The 22,541-nt window shown below is 32.9% G+C and overlaps 1 protein-coding gene across 1 annotated transcript in view; it reads right to left on the reverse strand.

The window, feature by feature from the left end:
- The window catches only part of LOC148609036 (1,4-alpha-glucan-branching enzyme-like), a 29,106-nt gene extending 7,889 nt beyond the window's left edge, over positions 1 to 21,217 (reverse strand). Inside the window, exons 1-12 of the mRNA XM_088542336.1 lie at positions 21,023 to 21,217; positions 18,682 to 18,851; positions 16,080 to 16,195; positions 15,151 to 15,273; positions 13,753 to 13,897; positions 12,300 to 12,390; positions 8,350 to 8,559; positions 7,627 to 7,742; positions 3,223 to 3,350; positions 2,407 to 2,505; positions 1,852 to 2,134; positions 276 to 460 (exon numbers count right to left, since the gene is read on the reverse strand). Of these exons, the coding sequence (XP_088398462.1) occupies positions 276 to 460; positions 1,852 to 2,134; positions 2,407 to 2,505; positions 3,223 to 3,350; positions 7,627 to 7,742; positions 8,350 to 8,559; positions 12,300 to 12,390; positions 13,753 to 13,897; positions 15,151 to 15,273; positions 16,080 to 16,195; positions 18,682 to 18,851; positions 21,023 to 21,120 (1,764 nt within the window). The 5' untranslated portion in view covers positions 21,121 to 21,217. The remainder of the gene's footprint in view (positions 1 to 275; positions 461 to 1,851; positions 2,135 to 2,406; positions 2,506 to 3,222; positions 3,351 to 7,626; positions 7,743 to 8,349; positions 8,560 to 12,299; positions 12,391 to 13,752; positions 13,898 to 15,150; positions 15,274 to 16,079; positions 16,196 to 18,681; positions 18,852 to 21,022) is intronic.
- Between the last annotated feature and the right edge of the window lie 1,324 nt (positions 21,218 to 22,541).

The following is a 22,541-nucleotide window of genomic DNA, read 5'->3' on the forward strand; positions in this document are numbered from 1 at the left end:
ATGGTTTGATATGGTCATCATGCATTTAATGTAGCATTAATAACTGATGATACAGTGAGCGAAATTCATTCCTTACCAAAATAGAGGGAATTAAAATGCCTTGAATCATATTTTTGCACATTTTTTAATCATTGTATTAATTTTTTCTACCTGAAGGGGTCCATGATTGGTGAATAAAATATTTTAAACTATCTTATTAACAATGATTTTGTCTTTGAAATACTAAAGTTAATGAATTTTTATTATGTAAACATAGATTGATAACTACAACATACCTGTGAATGACTTAGAAAACTGTATTTTTTATCCAGATGCATCATAGCTCTGTCAAAGTTATTGAGGAATCTGTATTTCAGTATGTTATCATCAGCGAGATAATACTGTCTTCTACAATAGTGATAACTTTCTTGATTACCAACACGAGGAAAATCTAACCATTCTGGGTGACCAAATTCATTCCCTGAAAAATATATAATGCATACTTTTAATTTTCTACATGCATGTCAATGTGACTGATTGGTCAGAACATTAGACTTCTTGTTAACAGTTCTTAATCTTTATTACTCTTTGATTTTCATATTAGGGACTTTGTATTTAAAATCCCAATTTTTATCTGATATTTTGCAGTAAAAATCAGTATACAATTGGGACAACCAATTGATAGCTGTGAAGGAGAAATTTCTTTAAAAAGTATGTAAAATACAAATGTTTTAACTGAAATTCAAGTTTAATACAGTAGATTCCGCTTAATTGCATAGCCTATTTGCCAGTAAAAATTATGCAAATAACCGGGATATTCTTATAACCGAAATTACGATTTTACCGGAAGTGCGAGTTCAGGTAAGACGACGATACTGTGGATCAACCAGGGATATCACTGTTCAACATTTCTGATCTGGTATTTAATTGTTATAGACCTTCTCATTGTATTGTTCTTTTATCAATAAATAATAATATTTATTGTGTTTGTCTTATTTATTGACCTTCTTTACGCTGTGCGTATTTATAAGTAAACCACGTGTTTCTCATCTATAAATAGTCAAGTAATTTCCTGACCTTTCTACGAAAGCAAATCCCATATTTCATATTTCAGGCAGGATTCAGTGTAATATTCATCAATGTTTGCAGTTTTTGGGCTTTTGAAATGGTCTGTGTGTTTTTATTCCTCTGTTCATTGTACACTGATAGTTGTGTATTATACGCGTCATTGACCTCGATGTATTCCTATGAAGAGTGGATAGTATGGGGCACCTTAGGGTAGCTGAATTTCATTAGACATAGTACTGAATGAATGACTTTTAATTTTCGTATGATATTTATGCCTAGTAACCCAAGCTCACTAAAAACTGTTCAGCTAATTAAAGAAAATTAAATTTACATTGATAATCATTTGTAGTCGGAAGAATTTAAATAGGGACAAAAAATACCCCAAGCCGAACCTCAAGCCGCATCATAAGGTGATGTTCGGCATGTCGTCAGAAGTCATTGTTCACCTAGGTGCTTGTTTATTTTAATGTAATTAGAAATCATTCATATTGTCTTTTATGTCCATGATTTTTTAATCCATTATTAACACCTCCTGATTGATGATAATCTAGTTTTTACAACAATAAATATGATTGACATATTTATGACCCGAAGGCTTAAAATAGAATTTGGGAAAACCTGTCTTTACCTGGACGAGGCAAAATTCTCTATGCAATAAACCGAAATGCACCTCCAAGGCCTATGCAAATAAGCGATTTTTTCCCTAATAGAATAATAGGAAATGGTTTTGTGCAGGTGAAAATTATGCTAATAACCGAAATATGCAATTAAGCGATATGCGATTAAGTGGAGTCGACTGTATACCCATAAATGTGAGATATCCTTCTCCACCAAGTCCCATGGTTAACAAACGTATCATTTTATGAAGAGCAATCCCTCTGTCAATAATGATGCTAGGAGGAGATAATGTTGACATGTGTGTGTACATTTCTTTGTCCATTAACCAGAATGCTATTGTCTTATCACCCACTAAAGCTTGATCATGACTTTCAGCATAAGCTATACATTTCTCGCCATATCGTCGGTTGGTTAAAGTGTGACAAAGTTTACTCAGGTCCCAATCATCATCACTAAATTCTTTCAGATACTAGAAAAATGCCAAGAGATGCATCAAACATTAAAAGTTTTTAAAAAATCACTTACTGCAGTAACAGAACCTTTCATGATAAATAATTTATGAATTTTCCACAGTAGCATAACAGTCTGTACTGATACTTAATGAACTTGTAATATTTGACATTTGAAGTTTCAATTTCTGTCCATTTCCAAAGAATTATATAGATTCATTATAATAGGTTTTTTATGCATCACATTTAACTTTTAAACATAAACCATAAGATTACAAAGTTTGTACGATACCTTAATCCATAGATCAGGGATAGCCATGGCTAACCTATAGTCAAAGCCTCCTCCTCCTTCCTCTACAGGTCTACAGAGTGCTGGCATACCTGATACTTCCTAAGGAATTTATAAAATACACAATACATTTCATAAAATCTTAATATCTTAATACCATGTAAAACTATGGCAAGCCAAAGTGGACAAAAATGAGCATTTTCTAATATTACAAATTAGATTTCTAATATCACAAAACACTTTTTTAATATTAAAAATTCAATTGAATTTCAATTTGTCATATTACAAAATGTGTGATATTTTATAATATTACTAAATCAGGAATTTGTAATATTAGAAAATGAATTTTAACATTACAAAATGAATTTCTAATATTAAAAAATCTTTTCTAATATTTAAAAAATGATTTTGTAATATTAAAAATTCATTTTCTAATATTACAAAATATTGATTTTTGTCCACTTTGGCTTGCCATATAAAACATTAAATCTAAAAATCCATATATAACCTATTCAATGACAACCAATGTTCTAGTAGAATCGGGACAACTTATCTAATGGTTATTTTCCAGCACTAAATCCATAAAAACTGGGAAGTTTCACTTGATAAAACTTCCTGTCAGACTGATAATTAGATTTCAGTGCTTCTAATTTTTATATCTTAAATTCATGTTGTGTTGATTATTGTTATGAGTACTTCTTTCTTTATAAGCAACTTTTATATGAATTCATAATGGAAACCAAATTGGGAGAGTCGACTAAAACATACCACATCACAGAAAACACCCAAGATATTGGTACTCAACCTAATATAACTTACCTCTGCCACTGTAATCATATTGGGGTATAATAGATGTAACATATAGTTGGCAACCATCAGGTAAACTAAAGATTCTGTGTCGGTGTTTAATCCAAAATACTCATTGTAGTCACCACTAAAGCCATGACCTGTAGAAAGATAATCAAGTAAACTATGTGGTCGACCTGTTGAATGTAATCAAGAAAACTATGTAGTCACCATTAAAACTGTGACCTGTAGAAAGGTATTCAAGTAAACTTAGTAATCACAACTTAAGCCGTGACCTCTACTGGCTCTAGAAAGGTATTACAATAAACTAAGTAGTCACCACTGAAGCTGTGACCTGTAGAAAGGTAATAAAATAAACTATGAAATCACCACTACAGCGGTGTTTTGTTTGCATTCTTTAGTCACTTATAAATGAACAGTTTGGGTCATAGACCCCAGAACTTATCAGGGATTGATTTTCCCATTTTTTACCATTTGCTCAAAAAAGCAAGTGCTATGTTTTTCTACTTGCTAAAATAAATTGTCACTTGCTACATTTTTTAAAATGTAGTAATATTAAACATTTTAAACAGCTAAAATACAATCAAAATACAACAAACAACTATTGGTTAGGGACATAAGGGGCAGAATAATACAACAAACAACTATTGGTTAGGGACATAAGGGGCAGAATAATACAACAAACAACTATTGGTTAGGGCCATAAGGGGCAGTAGAATACAACAAACAACTATTGGTTAGAGACATAAGGGGCAGTAGAATACAACAAACAACTATTGGTTAGGGACATAAGGGGCAGAATAATACAACAAACAACTATTGGTTAGGGACATAAGGGGCAGAATAACACAACAAACAACTATTGGTTAGGGACATAAGGGGCAGTATAATACAACAAACAACTATTGGTTAGAGACATAAGGGGCAGTATAACACAACAAACAACTATTGGTTAGGGCTGTAAGGGACAGTAGAATACAACAAACAACTATTGGTTAGGGCTGTAAGGGACAGTACAATACAACAAACAACTGTTGGTTAGGGCCGTCAGGGACAGTATAATACAACAAACAACTATTGGTTAGGGCAATAAGAGACAACATAATACAACAAACAACTATTGGTTAGGGCCCTAAGGGACAGTACAATACAACAAACAACTATTGGTGAGGGCCCTAAGGGACAGTACAATACAACAAACAACTTTTGGTTAGGGCCCTAAGGGACAGTACAATACAACAAACAACTTTTGGTGAGGGCCGTGAGGGACAGTATAATACAACAAACAACTATTAGTTTGGGTCATGACGGACAGTATAATACAACAAACAACTATTGGTTCGGGCCACGAGGGACAGTACAATACAACAAACAGCTATTGGTTAGGGCCATGAGGGACAGTATAATACAACAAACAACTATTGTTCGGGCCATGAGGGACAGTATAATACAACAAACAACTATTGGTTCGGGCCACGAGGGACAGTATAATACAACAAACAACTATTGGTTCGGGCCATGAGGGACAGTACAATACAACAAACAACTATTGGTTAGGGCCATAAGCGGCAACATAATACAACAAACAACTACTGGTTAGGGCCCTAAGGGACAGTACAATACAACAAACATCTATTGGTTAGGGCCCTAAGGGACAGTACAATACAACAAACAACTATTGGTTAGGGCCATAAGCGGCAACATAATACAACAAACAACTATTGGTTAGGGCCCTAAGGGACAGTACAATACAACAAACAACTATTGGTTAGGGCCATGAGGGACAGTACAATACAACAAACAACTATTGGTGAGGGTCGTGAGGGACAGTATAATACAACAAACAACTATTAGTTTGGGCCATGACGGACAGTACAATACAACAAACAACTATTGGTTCAGCCCACGAGGGACAGTACAATACAACAAACAACTATTGGTTAGGGCCATGAGGGACAGTATAATACAACAAACAACTATTGTTCGGGCCATGAGGGACAGTACAATACAACAAACAACTGCTGGTTAGGGCCACGAGGGACAGTACAATACAACAAACAACTGTTGGTTAGGGCCATGAGGGACAGTACAATACAACAAACAACTGTTGGTTAGGGCCACGAGGGACAGTACAATACAACAAACAACTGTTGGTTTGGGCCACGAGGGACAGTACAATACAACAAACAACTGTTGGTTTGGGCCACGAGGGACAGTACAATACAACAAACAACTGTTGGTTTGGGCCACGAGGGACAGTACAATACAACAAACAACTGTTGGTTTGGGCCACGAGGGACAGTACAATACAACAAACAACTGTTGGTTAGGGCCACGAGGGACAGTACAATACAACAAACAACTGTTGGTTTGGGCCACGAGGGACAGTACAATACAACAAACAACTGTTGGTTTGGGCCACGAGGGACAGTACAATACAACAAACAACTGTTGGTTTGGGCCACGAGGGACAGTACAATACAACAAACAACTGTTGGTTTGGGCCACGAGGGACAGTACAATACAACAAACATCTGTTGGTTTGGGCCACGAGGGACAGTACAATACAACAAACAACTATTGGTTCGGGCCACGAGGGACGGTACAATACAACAAACATCTATTGGTTTGGGCCCTAAGGGACAGTATAATACAACAAACAACTATTGGTTCGGGACATGAGGGACAGTACAATACAACAAACAACTATTGGTTAGGGCCACGAGGGACAGTACAATACAACAAACAACTATTGGTTTGGGCCATAAGGGACAGTATTTGGCCTCTTTATTTTCTGCCCATTATACCATCAGCGTGTAACAAATGGCCTTGACTCGAAACTGTCCAGTGCCTTCCTACTCCTGTCAATTCTCATTAAATGATTTGAAATTCCTTCCCCCATTTCCTAAGAGTCTTTAAAGAAGCAGTAACAACTTGATTAATGACAATGTTGTTCTCATTGTCCGGCTGTGCCACTATCAGCATGATCTAAGCCTACTTCTGAGCGTTTCTGTTTATTAGTTATTAAAAAAAGCCGTAATTTATTGACTCATGCCGGCATAATAAATATTGACCTTTCAAGGCCGTTTAATTTTCTTGTATATTATCCTGGTCAGTAAAAAGCTTTAAGGCAGGAGGAATAATCCTTGTTTCAAGCCTTCTAATGATCCTGACGCTCGAAAAGGAAACTTGGCAATAAAAAAAAAAACGCTCGCTAAAATTTGCTGACAATATGTAGCTTCAACTCGCTAAATTGAAATTCCACTTGCATTTAGAGAGTATTTCCAGTAAAATTCGATCCCTGCTTATCCCAATGAAACTTGTTGAAATTGTTATTTATGTCCTTCATTTCACAAGACATTGCACAAGGATCAAGTGTCTTTGGACAACAATGACACAGACAATAGCACAATATTATTATGTAGTATTTAAAATACTGGCCTGGACTATAATTATGAACTCTAAAATTGGATTTACCCTTCTTCCTGCCATCCAACAATACCGATAGTTGTCTAATTTGTGCACATCTACATTTCCTCAAAATCCATCAAGTTGTTTAAGAATAATTGCATCTTCAAGAAATGTTGACAAATACAATGTTCATTCCAGAAAATTGCAAAAGGGGGCCAACGACCTCTTCACAGTAAAACAGGGGGTAATTTTCAGAAAAAAAGGGGTCAATATGGCAGTATGATGGTATCATTTTTAGATAACAGGAGAGATTCAACCGACAAATTAGATTAACTCTGGTAAGTACACACTTTATAATGAGTTTCAATTTTAGGTGATAGGTATACACCTCAAATGACGTAAAAAATATTAGTAGAAAAGTGCAAATGGTCTTGACTCTTTCATGGTAAACAGGAGAAAAGCAAGTTAAAATTTTTCTGGGTTAAAATGACTTAGGGAAACTTCAGGTGTAGCCACAGACAACACCATCATTTCCCCTGACCCTGATGGCGGCATCCAACACACTGAAGTTGAGCCAACTGACTGAAAACAAACAGACAGCAAATCTGGAGAATTTCAAATTAAATGGAAAACTAAATGTGGTAGGATATGATCCTGATAAGAAGAGAAAGATTCTACGTGAAGCCGCAACATCAAAATGAATGACAATTTCAGTCAGCAGGAATGATATAAATAAACAACAAAATAAAAGAACTGAAAAAAAAAATCCAGAAATTCAGAGACCAATCTATGCAACATTGTGCACCTACAGGGCCAACATGCCATACTTTTTGTGCACCATTCATAAAATATCCACCCCAATTTTGCAAGGGCATGTAACACTGTATATGGACAGACAGATTGAGTGAAAAAATATATGGTTAAAAAAAAAGACCAGCACATGCGTTACAGAATATCACACTTTGTTTGGAATCTTAATAAGTTGCATCTGAGCCAGACACTTACCCATGCCATGTGTATGATATAACATTGATGTAACCCCATCAAATCTAAATCCATCAAATTGATACTCCTCTATCCACCATCGTAAGTTAGACAACAGGAAACGTAATACTTCATGCCTAAAAAAATATAAATAATGATGATTTTATCAACAAAACTTAAAATATACAACCACTTCTTGAAAAGTTATATGTTACCAACTGACCTAAATTATACAGGATTGACATATTTCAGAGATAAACTGACCTAAATTATACAGGATTGACATATTTCAGAGATAAACTGACCTAAATTGTACAGGATTGACATATTTCAGAGATAATGTTATCTAGCAAATATAATAGAATTTGAAATTTTAAGTATTACATGTTTATTGTTTTTTTAATAGCATTAACTTCGTAGAAACATAAGACAATTTTTTTTAATTCTTTCTCTAATACAAGATACAGAAATGATTTTTCTAACAACAAACTGGAAATTGACGAATTTAGATATAAACAAACCATTAAAATATAAACAGAATATTTAATTCTGTGTTTGGAAAATCTGAATAAGTTTGTGTCTAAATATAATGGCTTGCAACTTTTGATTGTGAGTAAATTGCACAAGACTTATCAATATTGTACTGTTTAATGCCACTTCTGCCTGAAATAGAACTTACAGCCATATACCTTTATATCTACTAAACTATTAATGTAGTTTCAACATAACTATCGTAAGTCATACTCAGTATAATTAAACAGCCTTGAATCCCAGAGGTCATGGTTTCCTCTGCCACCATCATGGAAATAACATGAGTTGGTTCCGTCAAACTGATTTAAACCATCTACCACATTCTTAGAGGCATGACTGTGGACTACATCTAGCAGGACAACAATACCCAGTGAATGGGCAACATCTATCATTTCCTTCAACTCTTCTGGAGTGCCATAGCGACTGTAAAAGCAAAGAAGATATTATCAATCTCCTCAGGTTATTCAAAATGATGGGAAACCAATGTTTCATCTCATAGAAATGCAGTCAAGATAGCTGAGATCATATTTCTATCAATTATATTGTCATGTCACTGTTTATTTTAAAAACAAAAATTTGTAAAGATAACATTTTTTGATAAACAAATTTGATTTCCTTGAATACCAAGTGTGTGTGCGTGTTTTTTATCATTTAACTCTCTGATAATACCGGTATTCTACAAAATAAATGTTAGATTGTAGTCCATTGAAAAATTTTTCGATGGGTCTATAAAAATTCATTTTGAAAGTTTATCAATCTACATGTATATTCCATGTCAGTTGAAGCTTATTTTCCACTTAATTATAATTTTCTTCGGGCAATCTTTATCAAGACAGAGTTGTCTTTCTTTTTATTTTTTATGCCTTTCTCAGTACATAAAAATCAAACATCAGTACTTCAATTGATATGCACAATCAAAAAGAATATTATAATTCCTTACAAATAATTCCATAGTAATGCCACCATTTTTTTTTTTTTTTTTTTTTGCAAAGTGCCAATTGTTGACAAAAATATTGATAATTGAATTCTTCAATTTCTATGTTGACAAAAATGTAACTTCTCACGAATTTGAAAACAAACAACTATTTAGTAGGAACAATAACCTTCAGAAGAATTTTTGACACAAAATAAGGCAAATCTTTAGTTTTCATCAAACTACCAACAACTGAAAATTGTCTAGGTAACAACAGTGCAGATTTAACAACGTAAACATTGTGATCTGGATTTAAAATGTCATCAGATACGAATAATTTACATTTTACGGAAAAGTCTTTTTGTGCAAAGAGCAATTTATTAAACACATTTCAAATATCAGAAGGTATCAATAAAATTGTAGACTAATTTTTATTTCAAATTTTAACAATATGTTACACTCCTTGAAACATTTAGGTTTCCCACAGGCATGATACCCAACCGCATGCTAAATGCTCACCAAACGCACAATAAATGAACGCCTCTATCGTGCTTTGAAATGCATGATAAATGAATGCTCCTAGCTTGTGTTCAAATGCACAATAAACGAACGACGAAAAATAATAATAATATAATGAAGACAGAAAAAAATTGAAAATAAAATTAATGAAATTACATATATTAATAATAGCAAAAAATATAAAAAAAAAAAAAAACAGTTAAATTAAGGAAATAATCAAAGTACAAAAATAAACGAACGCTTTTATCGTGCCTTTAAAAGAATGCTTCAATCGTACGTTTAAACAAACGCTCCTATCATGCGTTTAAACAAACGCTCCTATTGTGCATTTAAATGAACACTCCAAGCATGCATATAAACAAATGCTCCCAGCATGCGTTTAAAAGAACGCTTCCATCATGCGTTTAAACGTACACTCCTAGCGTGCGTTTAAATGAACGCTTGTATTGTACGTTTAAATGAACACCTCTATCGTGCATTTAAACGTACACTCCTAGCGTGCATTTAAAATGAATGCTTCTATTGTGCGTTTATCGTGTGTTTAAACGAACGCAAAACGATGTGTAAATGCAAAATAAACGATGCATCAACACTAACATGGGATACGTGAACGTCTCAAGGAATGTATGTGTGTGATGCAGAGTATACAAGAAATGGAATAAATTTACTGTGAATTATACTGTTGAACACAAAAAAGTTTAAACATGTTAAAAACAGTACATACCTCATTATTACATATACATGTATGTTAACTCTTAGAAATGAAAAATTATGCATCACAACCAAGTGTTATCTTCCTCTTGGTAATTGGCTTTATTTTGTTTATTTTGTTAAAACTTCACATTAACATAGCACTAGAATCTTTAAAAGGACTATGATACAATATGAAAATTTCATTTAGATTTGGCACAACATAAGCTACAGTGAGCTTTTAATTGCATGGAAAGACTTTTTCTATACTAAGAAACAAATTTCCTATCTGGATTTGTTTTTTTTCTTCTTTAGTGATCTCAATAATCTTGTATCAAAAATATTTAATTCACAAATTTAAGACATTAAGTACCACTATGTGTAAGAATCTGGCAACTGGTGATACATCATAATTCTCACTTTAGTCTTTTTTGCCTCAAATATATTCAATACATCTAGAAAACAACTGAAAAGCTATTTAAATTTATCCCAAAGCATCTGTGATGTAGATATGTTTTGACTTCTTATACAATGCAAAAATGCAGGAAAACTTTCCAGCCATTTTTCCACAATGCATTTCACTTAATCTGACCTATCAATATCTTAAAAAGGAAAATTTTACACTTTGAATCTGGATTTCTGGAGGTTATCAGGTATAATTACATGATTAATACAATAAAATCTCTGTATTTTTTTCCCTTCATGTGCCACACTTTATAAACATTTTGCCTTATTCTTCAATGGAGAAGTAAATAAGTAGCGGTCTTTGTAAGAATCATGCAAAATCTGAAAAATATGATATATCCCAAAAAAAGGCTACATAATTTTATTTTTGTAATTAAGTTGTTTTAAGGGTCTACATTATGAAATGCATAATTATTCATTCAGACCTGTCTGCTCTAAATAGATTATCAACACTGAAAATCCAATAGCTTCTGTTATATATCAATGTATTTACGAATTATCTCCCTTAATTTTGAAATCTACATTGCATTTGTTACAACCAAAATTTGTGAATTTATATTTTTTGTCTTTGTTGTAAATTGACACTTTAGTGTTAAATTTATTACTTCCAATGGATAATTTGTTGATACTCGAAAGCGACATGTGCGCTGCAATTTTGTTAAATTTTCTTCATTTCTTAAAATACCATGGTCAACAGATATGGTAGGTTAATTGATTTTATGTTATTGATAATGTGTATGCACATAAACTGTACTGTGAATGTGTATTATTTGTGTATTTTGACACTTGTCAGTGCACATAACCTACATGTATGGATTTGATTAGTAATTTTGTTTGTACCTGGTATATTATGCTGAATATTGATTCTTTTATTAAGAAATCCTTTATTTTACAGGGCCAAACAAAATATATTTTTAGTACAAATTGTCAATTTCTAGATTTATGTTCAAATAATTTTCAGCACATTAAAGGGTTCATTTCTGCAATTTTCTCAAAAAGGCAACATTTATATGGAAATGATTATGGATCATTATAATAGCGATTTTAGAGTGAAAATGCAAGTGATCAATTCACAACATACATGATATAGCGTCACATTACATTTTTATTCATTTACATCATGGATTAATACGTTAACATACATTGAATATGCAGTTAAATTTAAGCAGTATTACACATTTGGTTATTGATAATTACTGGTATTTTTACATGTTTTCGATAATATTGAAATTGATTTGTATTATGAATTTGTTTATTGCTGTCTAATACTTTATGTTCTTTATTTTGTATTTTTCAGTCAATTGTTCCTTTAACATTCATCTTGTGATGTACAATATTCAAAATAAAGGATATGATATGACACTGACTCATATGGTATTATTTTGGACCACAGCATTCTATATAATTTTTATCTCCTTCAAACATGTGTTATATGAAAAACTGAATGATAATTTTTGTTTACTAAATGGCTATTCAAACGAAATATCAAAGATAAAAATGTAGTCTTTTCACCCATGAATCACATTCTGCATGATTCTTAGCTGGAGTGCTACTTAATTACCCTGCTCTAACAAACCTAGAAGCAGCAAAGAAACTGGTGATCTGATAACCAAAGCTGGCATAATATGCATGTTCCATGATGGCCATTAACTGTATAGAATTATAACCTGAAACATACAGCAGTATAATAAATTATCAACATCACTTTTCTATTGGCGGAGTCACAAACAAAAAAAGTCTTTCATTAGTTACAAGCAGAAAAATAATTCTGTGACTTCAAAATCTACCTTTTTATCAATAAGTCTTCTCAATTTTTTGGGAATGAAACAAATGAAATTAACAAATACAGCATTAAGGATTTTTTTTTGGTAGGTAATCCATGTAAATATATGCATGATAAAATGTTTTGTTTCGTTTTTTTTCATGTTGCTTTCTGTTTATTTTTCACAAGTTTCACTCTCTTTGTCATCTTCCCAGATAATTAAATGTAGGTACATGTTTATGGATCTCATTCGCTTTTTCAATGTTTCAATATTTAATAGTACACATTCAGATTCATATATTGGTTAGTTTTTAAGAATTTGTAGGAGTAATATGTGGTAGTTCTTCCTATATACCCACTGAATCTGGAAGTCAATAAAAGCCCATTGTACAAGTACACGTATTTTTTCATGTTTGTATCTGTCTGGTATTCACATTAGTGATAAATCTTTTCACATTGTGATTAATCACATGACCAAACTTACTAGTTTACTGTGATAGAACTTCAGGTGGGCTTTACAATTTAATACACCTGGTGGACTTAAGAACCAAATATTTTCCACTTTCTGGAATTACCAGATTTTTTGCCAGTTTTTACATTGGGTTACCAATATTGAACTGGACATCTGTAGACTAAGGCAGATAGCACCATTTATACAGAAAATATTTTAACAAATTCAAATAGAAATATGTAATCTTAATGAGCAAATAGTGTCTGACATGATGTATAAATTATCTTAAATGCATTTTAGCAGAATTTTGATACAAAACCATATATAGAAAAATACAAACGTTCATTCGAAAAAGTCCCTTTAAAAAAAGGAGATAACTGATAGGAAAATGCTCCTTAAAATTGCCATAGGATATTTTTTAATAACCAGGAAAAAGTTTGAACATCTCTTAATTTTCTTTAAAGATACAAGACTTGAAGATACTAGTCTTTTAACAAATTTTAAGTAACTCTACATACCAGTTCTTATTAATTGTTCATGAAATAAGATAAATTCACTATATAATCTATAAAAATCATGTAAAAAATTAGCCAACATCTAACCTCAATTATACTGAAAAAGTTCAGTACAGATGTTTTTTAAAATGTTAATTTTAAAGTATGTTCATCCGGCTAACTTGGAGAAAAGCTAAGTAAACTATAGACTAAGAAAGTTGATATAATTATAGTTTAAAGTTTTAGACTTACATCATGATTTTCAATGTAACATTTCATTATGATATATCATATATTTCTAGATGAGACTTAATATATGTACCTAAGCTGTGTACTCTGGGAAGTATATCTCTGGTAAACTCAGAGTAAGTGGCTACTCTGCCTTCATGAGATGCTATACCCACATGAGATTCATATATACGTAACGATGCTGGTTTTTGGGGTCTTCTGTGTTTAAACTGGTAGACCTGAAAAATATATGGTGGTTAAAACATTTGCCATTTTTCTGCTTTTAAAATTCAACTCTAAAGGTATTTTTCACAATGTTTTTTAGTTGCATGTCTACAATATTTACAATCTTGAAAATATCATTTATGCTATTAATGAACTCCTCAGGGACCAATATCAAATATAACTTTGAAATCATGACATAAATTTGTGTTAAAAACAGAATCTCATGGGGCAACACAGGGGAAAAAGTTCTTTCTGTTCAATGTATGTAGTACTGGTGCCCCTTAAGGCAGTTCATATCTTTATCTACACTGCTAGGTGCATTTTTTTTGTTTCTACAAAGGATGGCCGTGCAGAAAACATCATTTTGTTTTAATATTAAAGACATTTGAAAGAATGACAGGAATGTATGTCCCTGATTAAAGTATAAGTGAAAGAGGATTTCTATTTTTGAAGATTCTTAAAGGCTGAGGAGTTTCTTTTTTTTATTTAATCTTAGGTATGTTATTTGAACTGTCTGGAAAACATGCTTGCACGATAGTGGAAAAATATTGTGCTTTATTTATATGCAATGAACAGTTAAGTTTTATTTCACGTCTTTACACTGTGATGTAAATAACAGATGATACTTAATTATCTTATATCAGGTCTATGCAAAAAAAAAATAAAAAATTTAAAAAAAATAAACCATTAAAATGGTCCTTATTTTCTCATGCAAAAGTGACTAAAAGCATTCAAAATCCTGGAAATAACCCTGGTTCAAGGTCGAAGATAATCAACCATGGTATGTCACACATTATCTTGAGCTGATCTACCCTCAAGCTAAATATCAAAGGCCTACATCATAAAAAACAAAGTTACAGTCCAGACACAAATCTGTATTGCAAAATTGTCAAAGTTCAAGGTAAAAGTATATGAACTATGGTACATGAAAGACCATCTTGAGCTGATCTACCTATGTACCAAATATAAAAAGCCTACACCAAAAGACATCAAAGTTAAAGCCTGGAAATGTTTGTTACAGATGGACCCACAGACAGACAGGTTGATACATTTTTGTACCACGGGGTATCCAACTGCAAAATAATGGAAAAATCAAGATTTCAACAAAAATTTTGATTGTATGCTTTCCTTTTTGCTCACCTAAAAAGGTAAAAAAATGTAATTACCTATATCCTGTGTATATAAAAATAATAATTATAAGGAAAAAATAACTTCTACCATAAGGGGACTATTATTTATGTATATGGGTAGTTCACTGGAGCATCACCTGATCATGTGGGGGATTCCAGAAGATTTGTTCAAACACAGGTACATCTTTTGGTCTCCTCACAACAACTGCCCAAGGATCTATTCTGTCTACAAGTTCTCCTGTCTTGGTCTTCACAACTAACTGTAAACAATACCTAATTACTTGAATTATATATGTCATCCATAACATCTCCTTCACATTAAGAACTCAGTAAACTAATGTAAGGACTCATCTACATTTACCTTATTGGTATAAATACAATACATCAATATTGCTTGAAAAATATCAAATTTATTTTAACAAGCTTTAGAAACAGGTCATATCATAAAGGTTTCCCTAAAAATTCTGACTGCTTTGTAGTGAGTACAAATGGAAGTGATATTTTCTGACAAGTTCACATATCGATTTTATTCTGAAACTGTATTTTAGAAATATATCAAATATACCTCAGAAAAATCATTTTGAGCCATCTTTTGAATGAAAACATGTTAGAAAGTACCTTAAACTGGTTTATACTGGTTTCTGCATAAGGTGTTAAATTAAAAAGTTGAACAGGAGATGATATAACACTATGATTTATTTTGAAACTCTGTTTTTGTATAGTAGAAAGCCTGGTAGTAGTTCAAGGATAAAAAATAAGCTGGGTTACCCCTTTTATATAATGACTTACTTGCAACCTGATTCATTTTAATCGCAATTTAGGGTCATACAGCATTACTGCTAATAGTTGAAAATATGAACACTTTAAAAGTCCCAAGTTTATGACTTGCTGGAGATTGTTGAAATTTTTTTTTTGTTAAAACCAATCACAGTATTATAAAAGAGTCGACAGCAGTTACCATAGGAACCAGTAAGTTACAAACAAACTGACAATTAATGCTTTGATTTAACAGATTATTTCATTAGTCTGTGACTAATACATTTAAAAAACTACCAGTATTGCTGACCTTGACTTTAGAGTTGTGTGGTATTGGACAGGAACCATCTGGGTTAGGAGGTATCTTCAGTTCCCACTTCCCAAACTCAAGTCTGGTAAATGGGTACTGTGTTTGTTGCCAGTTATCTGAAATTACAAATTATACTTGTTACAGTGTCAGTGATAGGAATCATATCTATCACAGTGTCAGTGTAAGGAATCATATCTATCAAAGAGCCAGTGTCAGGCATCATATCTATCACAGTGTCAGTGTAAGGAATCATGTCTATTACAATGTTAGAGTAAATGAATCATATCTATCACGGTGTCAGAGTAAAGGAATCATACCTATCACAGTGTCAGAGTAAGGAATCATATCTATCAAAGTGTCAGTGTCAGGAATCATATCTATCACAGTATCAGAGTAAGGAATCATATCTATCACAGTGTCAGTGTTAGAAATCATGTCTATTACAATGCCAGATGTTAGAAATCATATCTATTACAATGTCAGAAACTTGTTACCAGGGTTTTCACTAGGATGTTTACATTTTTCATGGTGAGTCCTGGGACTCATCACTCTATGGAAAGGGGAGTCCCAGATGAACTTGGTGGGTCCCACCCTTTTTCCTGGTTTTAACCAGTTCAAGCACTACATTCATTATTTTAGTGCGTACATCAGTACTACATACATGTATGTAAAAAATGTACAATCATATAAAACCATCTCACTGCAATTATGCATGTCACCCATATTAAAATGTGCAGAGTAAACTCGGCATCTTTTTTTTTTATTTGGAAACGAACTAATTCTATTTGATGGCTTCATGACAAAACTCCATATATAATGTGCATTTAGTTACATGTACCTACATGTAACTACATTTACAATACTAATGGTCTTGATACTTTCGTTTGAAGAAAGACTGCAATCATTGCTGACTCATGTTGAAACTGATACATGTACCAACATTGAAATAACAGGTCATTTTAAAGATCCCTCTAATTTTGCCTAATGTGGAAACAAAAAACTAAAATACTGTTGGTCATGAATCTCACAGTACAGTTGTGGCTTCAAAGCCAGTTCATGAACAAGCAAATTCTGGTTTTGAGACCTAATAAATCCTTTATTTATATGTATGGCTCCATTTTTTTTTCACATTTAATGTACACTGAATCTTAATACATGCATATGTATATTAAAATATAAGCTAAAAAACTTCACTGAAGACATTTCTAATACTTCAGTACATATAGTTAATCTTTTCCTTTTAATAGGAAGACAAAAAATGTTTCCACAAAATATGCAATCACCATTACTGTGTAAAAATCTATCAGCTAGACTAACCCCCACTATGAATAGGTTTAATTCTTGTGCAGTATTCACAGTTAAACATAATGTTACGATATCAGAAATCATACCCATTACAATGTCTATGTTTGAAACTTGTTACAATATCATATTGCTCCAAAACTCAATGCTAAAACACAACATCTGTTCCATTTTTTTTTAGTGTTTAAAGCCCAATAATTCAGAATAATGAAAACAGGAAGGGGGTGACCTTTCATAGCCAACAACAAAAAGTAAATAACAATTCCTAGAGTGTTTATCAGTAATCACTTATTGTGCAATATATTCAAAGGGACATTCTAGCATATCATTCACGGAACCATTTAAGGATGTAGTAGTACATGGAAATGTACCAGATGTAGATCATGATAAAACTAACTATATTCTTCGTTTATTGCTTTATTGCTTTCCTCTTTCAAATAAGGTTTCTCAGTTAAAGAGAAATTGAAGTCACAGGTAAAGATAATCAATGTCATTTTTACCTTGACATTTTTAAATAAAAAATATTTCACCCAATATAAATGATAATGGTTTGTTGTCTCTAGGCCTTACAGTCTACGATATTCAAAAAATATATTATCTTTGGGGACAATTTGACATAATTCCTTAACCAGTTATTTCCAATGAGAGGACTTGTTGAGACAAATTTTTTTTTATAAAAACATGTCCCAAGGCCTAGATCTTTGAAAATGACATTTATCAATACACAATATGCCACCTCAGATTAATGGTGGTTGGCTTTTCTGTTCTACTTTAGATTTTCAAGATATTTCAAGAAGAAAAATTTCAAAGACCACAAGTCCTATAAGGCCATCTTATTTGGTGGGTGTTAGGATACAGTTTTTTTTTTTGGACAAAATTATGAACATTCAAAACTTTTAAGAGCAAAATATTTTTTAAACAGGTTGCTAAACAGAAACTCATTGAGTACAATAAAATAGAAACCGGCTTAAAAGTTATAAAAGTGGTTGCTTTCAAATTATTTATGGTTTAGTACTTTTTCAACATCCTGGAAATGGACTGTTACGAAAAAAAATTGCCTTCACAGTGAGTCTGGTCTTAGACTGGAATATTCGAAGTATCAAAACATTGAGCCAAATTATGACCATTTTTGGTTTTTTTTTACAATGGTCAGCAGAAGAAAAAAAAATCAAAGGAGTTACATTAACATCTCAAATCTTAATAACAAAGCCATCATAAACAGGCATTAACCAAAATTGTAAAACCAATGAATGACTGCAAAATATTAAACAAGATAAAATTAGAGAGTAAGAGGGCTTACTGAAATCTCCTCTTAAAAAAAGTTCTTCTGCCCCAGGGGCCCATTCCATCATTTGAATCCCATTATCTGGTGTTCTATGGAGACCAAATGATTCATATCCCCTGGAAAACTTCTCTAAACCACCTTCTGTTGTGTCGATATTTCTAACCAAATCCTGGAAGCATCCATACCTGAAAATATTAATATAGTAGCAAATTTTCATAAATTATTAGAACAAAAATTATACAAAGGGGCTTGTAAATCTTGTTCTGTATTGAATTTTAATCTGAAATATACAAAACCAAAGACCAATTTGTTACTTCTAGGGATATAAAACACTAAATACAAGTTTAAGTGACCGAAGTATCAGTTGAATGACAGAACACAGATTATTATTTTTAGGGTTCAAAAATAAAAACATACAAATGTATATGGACTCTTAATACATTTGAAGAAAATTCAATGACCATTTCATTGTGTCAATTAATTGATTCCATGACTTTTCAATGCCTTCATTCACAATTTGTTTATTCTATGACTTTTCCAGGACTTTAAATGAATGTACAAACCTTGGTGGCAACAGAAGATAGCAATAGACTATACAAAATACACTAGAGGCTCTAAAGAGCATGAATCGCTCACCTGTCTTGTTAAGCAACATTCTATTTTTGTAAAAGCAGCCATTTTTTTCTAGGATAAAAATTCCTAGAGCTCATACATGTACCTAACAAAGTGAAACAGTCTTATTAATTTTCAAGAAATTCTATCCAGTAGTTTCTATGGAGAAAATTAAAGTAATAACTGTAAAATATCAAAAAGATGACAAAAAGGCCATTAACTCCTACATGGCTAAACAGATTTACATACAAATTTCACCACAGACTGATCTCATCATGCTGAACATTTTATTTTATGTAAGAATTTGACTAAACCTAAATGTTACAGTTGAGGAGATATTTGTAAAAACTTCTGACTCTTTTTTGTAACGGTGGTCATGTTTTATGTTTTCTTATCAGACTGGTAGTGTCAGAGGAAAGAAATAACATTAAAATTAGCAAGAAAACATAAAACATATAACTCCACAGCATAACAGATCAACACAGAATTTAACCACAGATAGATCTCATCATGCTCAACATTTTTACCCAATGTCAGAATTTAGCTACACCTAATGGTTACAGTACCTGAACCGATCCGTGCAACAAAAAATGTGATCGGTCATCGATCAACGATCAGTCATCGATCCGTCAAACTGGTAATCGCATCATGTGTCCACAGAGCAGTCACTGTATTTTACGGGTTTTCTTGTTTTCAGTGTTAATTTTACACATATTTACATAATGTAAAAGATTTAAGCATCAATTTATATTTTTATTTTACATTTCTTTTATTTTGAACAGATATTACGTCATTTTATATGACAAAACCGCCATCAGATCGGTCACCGGTCATCAGTCATTGATCCGTCAGCGATCAATCAGTCAACGGTCATCGATCTATGCAAGAATTTGACATCAAATCGTTGCACGGATGGATTCAAGGACTGTAGGAGATATATGTGAAAAACGTCTGTCTGACCCCTATGATCTATTTTTAGTAAAGGGGGCCATGTTTTTCAACAGATCAAAATTTCCAACATTAGTTCTATGCAGCATTCAAAGTTCTGATTGGTCAAGAAGTGTCACAGAAGAGGAGTTTTGAAAAACCATTGACAACAGAGTTAGAAATAGTAGCCTGCCCGTCAGTCCTAGACTGGCTATTTTTTGGCAGGGCTGGCTAATTTCAGCAAAAATCTATATAGCTATATAGTAAATGTATTGAAAATTGGCTAGAATTTTAGTGAGTTTCCTACCCTGTTAACGACAATGGATGATAATGGACAACAGCAGGCGACAACAAAGACGGATGCCATGGGTTGCCAATAGCTCAAATGGCCCTTTAGACCAGTTGGGCTAATAGAAGACATGGACATCAAACCAAAAGTCAACACAGTTCAACATCATTTAAACTCATAAGACTGGTAAGAATGTTGCAGGGTCAGACAGGATATTCGGACTAATTGTATATTTGCATAAACAAACAGCTGTAGCACCCTAATAAAATATCCTTTAGTAAGTATGACTAGACTCCTTGATCATATCATCAACAGGCATAAATTGGTTCATGTTCATTGATGAGCAACATTAAAGATAGAAGCATGTAACGTAATATTTTCTGCATGTAAAAATACATAACGTATGCTCTTATTGTAATTAACAACTTAAAAAGGCGCGAGTTGGATGACAACATAAGTAACATTGATTAGGACAGATTTTATAAGTGACGCTGCACAATGTCTAATGACTGACACCAAAAAAGTTACCTCCTACGAATTTCACCCTCATGCAATTTTAAATACGGATCGATGTCGAAAAGATTTTCAATGTTCGGTACTTCAACTTTCGACAATCCTCCATCCATCGTGGAAAAGTGTCCCTGAACTGCTTTGACCTGTTAAAAATATTGTGCGTCTGCTGTTTTCGGAGTTCACTCCATTTCGTCAAGGACGAGGGTGATTTCTTCGACGTCACTGCGGCTCTTTATTTAAAACGCCGTCGTTACCAAACATTTTGATGATACCAGTAATTAACTATAATATCGGAAACATCATCGGTATCTTATCAGGAAGGGGCAATGTCAAAATGTTTTTTTTTCTTTCTAGTTTACCCTACCTATGATAATACATATGATTAAACGTGTTTCTTCATTAAGTATTCTTTAAATAAATAAATTCTGAATTCAGTAAAAAAAAGAAAAATGCCGATAAGCACATCACAGAAATAGTAATCAAATCAATAAATTAAATCAGGTTTAAGGCTTTTTTTTTTTTTTTTGGGGGGGGGGGGATACAGTTGCGTTTCATCACATCATAGCTAAACATGCTACGTTGGGCTAACATATAATATTACATTTTGGCCTAAAAATTTAATGTTCCGTTTGGGCTAATTCTTCATGTAAGTGAATCGAATTTGTATTATTTAAATGCACCTCTATCTATAATACTAACAGATTACACCGCGGCAGAATGACAGAGATTATACAATTGATAAGTACAAATGATCTGGTAAGATTGTCCTTTGGTCATATGAAACTTGTCATGTCAGTCAAGAGATCTTAAAAAGACAAAACAAAAACAAAACAAAAAACAAAACAAAAAACGTATTTTATTCATTTTACCTGCAATTATTTGTTCAGTTAAAACTAATATACTTGTATGGAAGGTCAAAATCCTCATTTTTTTATGTCCAACGTGATGATTGGGTTTTTTTACGGTCTTGACTATCCTTACGGATCTCGCACGACCTCCATGTCCGAAGGGCTTAGATATGAAGCAGAAGAAGGCGTATCTGTTAGAATATCTATACAACACTACTCCTCAGAGAAGGCCTAGCAGATTAATCTAAGACAGTAAAAACAAATAAGAAATCAAAACGCTTACACAACACTTATGGCTCCATCGGATCAAATTGATACAGGAAAAATAATGTAAGAATAGCAGGGTCTGAAAAATTCCCAACGATGTTAGAACTGTCAAATTTGCAGAGCAAATTTTTGTCGTTCCCTCTGCGGGATTCGAACTCATACCGCTGTGACATATGTGGCAACATCGTCTGCATTAAGTCCAGCGCCCTAGACCACTCGGCCAGCTAGGCAACCGCTGAGACATCTGTGTCAACACCGCCTGCACAAAGTTCAGTGCCCAAGACCACTCGGACAGCTAAGCTATGTCACAGCGGTAGACTATATAACCTAGCTGGCAGAATGGTCTAGGGCATTGGACTTTGTAAAATAAATATAAATATGCTAAACTTATGAACATCGGAAGAAAACTGGTTTTTAGG

The sequence above is a fragment of the Perna viridis genome, chromosome 8 (assembly GCF_037379345.1).
Source record: "Perna viridis isolate PV_CMFRI_1.1 ecotype Kerala chromosome 8, ASM3737934v1, whole genome shotgun sequence".
NCBI classification, from domain to species: Eukaryota; Metazoa; Mollusca; class Bivalvia; order Mytilida; family Mytilidae; genus Perna; species Perna viridis.